At 46.2% G+C, this 2,585-nt stretch overlaps 1 protein-coding gene across 1 annotated transcript in view; it reads right to left on the reverse strand.

The window, feature by feature from the left end:
- Positions 1-2,217: 2,217 nt before the first annotated feature.
- AMBRA1 (autophagy/beclin-1 regulator 1) overlaps positions 2,218-2,585 on the reverse strand; it is a 5,227-nt gene continuing 4,859 nt past the window's right edge. Inside the window, exon 6 of the mRNA XM_010181468.1 lies at positions 2,218-2,585. This exon is cut by the window's right edge and continues 1,111 nt beyond it. Coding sequence (XP_010179770.1) covers positions 2,218-2,585 — 368 coding nt within the window.

Genomic DNA, 2,585 nt, shown 5'->3' on the forward strand with positions numbered 1-2,585 from the left:
GCTTACACCTCGGGAAAATCAGTCCCCATCTTTGCATGCTTCTACAGCCGCGAAGGTTAACAGACATTTCGGACTCTGCTGTGCAAAAGTGGTCCAGCACGCCCCATTGTGCGAGCACACCCTAGGTCTGGGAGACAAGAGGGTTGAACCTGAGGATGCTCATTCCGTGCAAAAATTAGGTAAGTGCGTGCTTGCTGACTTGTTATGCTGTGTAAGGAAGAGCACATAATTAGAGAAGGGCAAAAAACTACACCTGCAGATATAGCTATCCCATATGCAAGGTTTCTTTTAAGGGTAAAGGTTTCACAGAACTCCAGACAAGTCCACTCAACTTGTTTACCAGGAAATGAGATGAAGTTTTACTTCAAGCAAAGTGCCCCAAGTAATAACAGGCTGCTTACTACTTCCAATTTCCTCACCTCACTGCTCTGCAGTTAGCCTAACTTCAGTCAAAAGGGAAGCAGAAGCCCCTGCAATGCCTGTTCTTGAAAAAGGCCTGATAACAGAAGCAGGAGACTGAGAAAACAAGAGGCCCGATGAGCTTCTCAGCAACCTCTGCCAAGAGGGTTTCTCTAAAGGTTTCATCTTAAAGGAATTCCTCTGGAATTAAGCTCACACATTGAACTACACACTCCAAATTAATGCCTCAGCAAAAAGCACCTGTAGGAAACTAACCCTGGCACGGATGCTACAGCCACTGAGCAGGCAGCAGCAACCACTGTAGGCAACAGGCAAAGAGAACCTGAGATTTAGTCACAGGACTCCAGCCATGAGGCAGCAACCTGTCCAGCTCCTGCATGGCAGCAGGACACAGTGGATGGAGTTATATGCTTCAGAGCATTTTCAAACCATACAACTCCAACAGAAAAGATCACATCTACAGATCCCAGCACACCTCATTGTCCAAATATGTGCCAACCACCAGATCAGCAAAAAGGTTATTTGCCCCCCAGGCCCAAGAAAGAAGTAGTTACTGTGTAACCAGCTCGAGACTCTCATTATGGTAGGCTATTAAAAAAACCAAAAAACAAAAAACCCCAAACAAAAACAATCCGGGGCAAGGATTTAGAAGCAAATGAACAATTTCATGACCACCACCACATATTTGCTATGCAACTACAGCAACAAGAAAGGCAGCCACTGTTCCAGGCTGAGTATAATCAGCTTATCTGCAGAAGAAAGAAGAAATTCCCCTTCCTCAGGTACTCCATGTACAAAGCCTCCTCAGTCAGTTATATCTGCATCCAACCTGGAAACTTTGCTTTCCTAAAACACAAAGCATTGATTTCCAAGAAACAGAAGGACTGGACCTCTCCTCTGACAAGCGCACTGATCACTTGACAGAGAGGATGTCAAACTGAAATCCAGTAGGGAAACCCTATTCAAAGAACCAATGAAGTTGAATTGTCCATACAAGGCAGCCTAGACACTTTCACACAAAGCACAGGTCATTCCCAGTGCAAGTCTGATTTGGCTCATTGCCATTCCTGTAACACATCTGAAGTATGAAGAAAAAAAACCCTTACAAAAAAAAAAAAGAATCACCTTCTTAAAAATGAAGACAGCAGAGCATAAAATTTGCAGTGATCGGATAAAAGCGAGCCACTTTCAAAACTTCCCTCTTTATCAAAGGCAAGCAAACCAGCACGGGTTTGACCGAACACTTGCAGCTACAGTACATGACCAAAACTACTGACATGGAGCTTTGATGTTTTTTGCCCTGTATGGCATCATCAAGGAAATGATCCTTAACGCTTCCAACTTAACTACAACCTCAACAAGACACAGCACTCAAGAAAAGAATTCTCACTACCCATGCCCAATTTTCCATGACTGCTACCCTGGGCAGATTCTCCATGTGCAGCATGTGTGTGGCATGGGGCACAAAGGACAGGATAACACATCCTGTGTTCCCCCCTTTCTGAGGCGCCTGGGAAACACCAGGAGCACAGCTCATCCATAGATCTGCTAGCAGAGCCCGTACTTTTGCCCTTCTGTTCTACCATCCTCTTTTCCTGTTGAAAGGTCTGGTGTTTGTCCTTACAACCTTCGGATACCCTCAGACCCATGACAATGGCAGCTAGAATAGACATCAATGCAAAGCCTCCATATAAATAGCACACGAAGAAAGGTTTTTAACTCTGAAAATAATGAAAGACTCACACTAGATGGGAAAGCTTTAAGAAAAAAATAGAGGAGGAAGGCCAAGCATGTATCTTACCTCCTGAGTGAATCCTCCTCTGAGCTTTCCTCAGGCATTTCCTGGTTTAAGGCCTCCTGTGATACATTCCCAGGTCTGCTTGAAGCCGACTGGCTGTAAATTCTTTCCCAGTGCCCCGTCTCCTGGTTAAAGACCACTCCCACGGTCCTCTCCTCCTGCGGGGTGGAAGAGCTGCCCAGCTGCAGCCTGCTAGAGGCAGGAGCTCTGCCCTCGGTTCTCTCTGCAGGCTGCACCTGGCTGGTATTTGGAGGCACACCCTCAAATGTGCTTTGGACCTGCCCTGGTGTGTAGCTAGGCGTGCTTCTTTCCCAGCGCAGCGTGTCATTGTTAAAGGTCAGCAGGTTATGACAAGCGCGACAGCGGT

The sequence above is a fragment of the Mesitornis unicolor genome, unplaced genomic scaffold, assembly GCF_000695765.1.
Source record: "Mesitornis unicolor isolate BGI_N332 unplaced genomic scaffold, ASM69576v1 scaffold22283, whole genome shotgun sequence".
Classification (NCBI taxonomy): Eukaryota; Metazoa; Chordata; class Aves; order Mesitornithiformes; family Mesitornithidae; genus Mesitornis; species Mesitornis unicolor.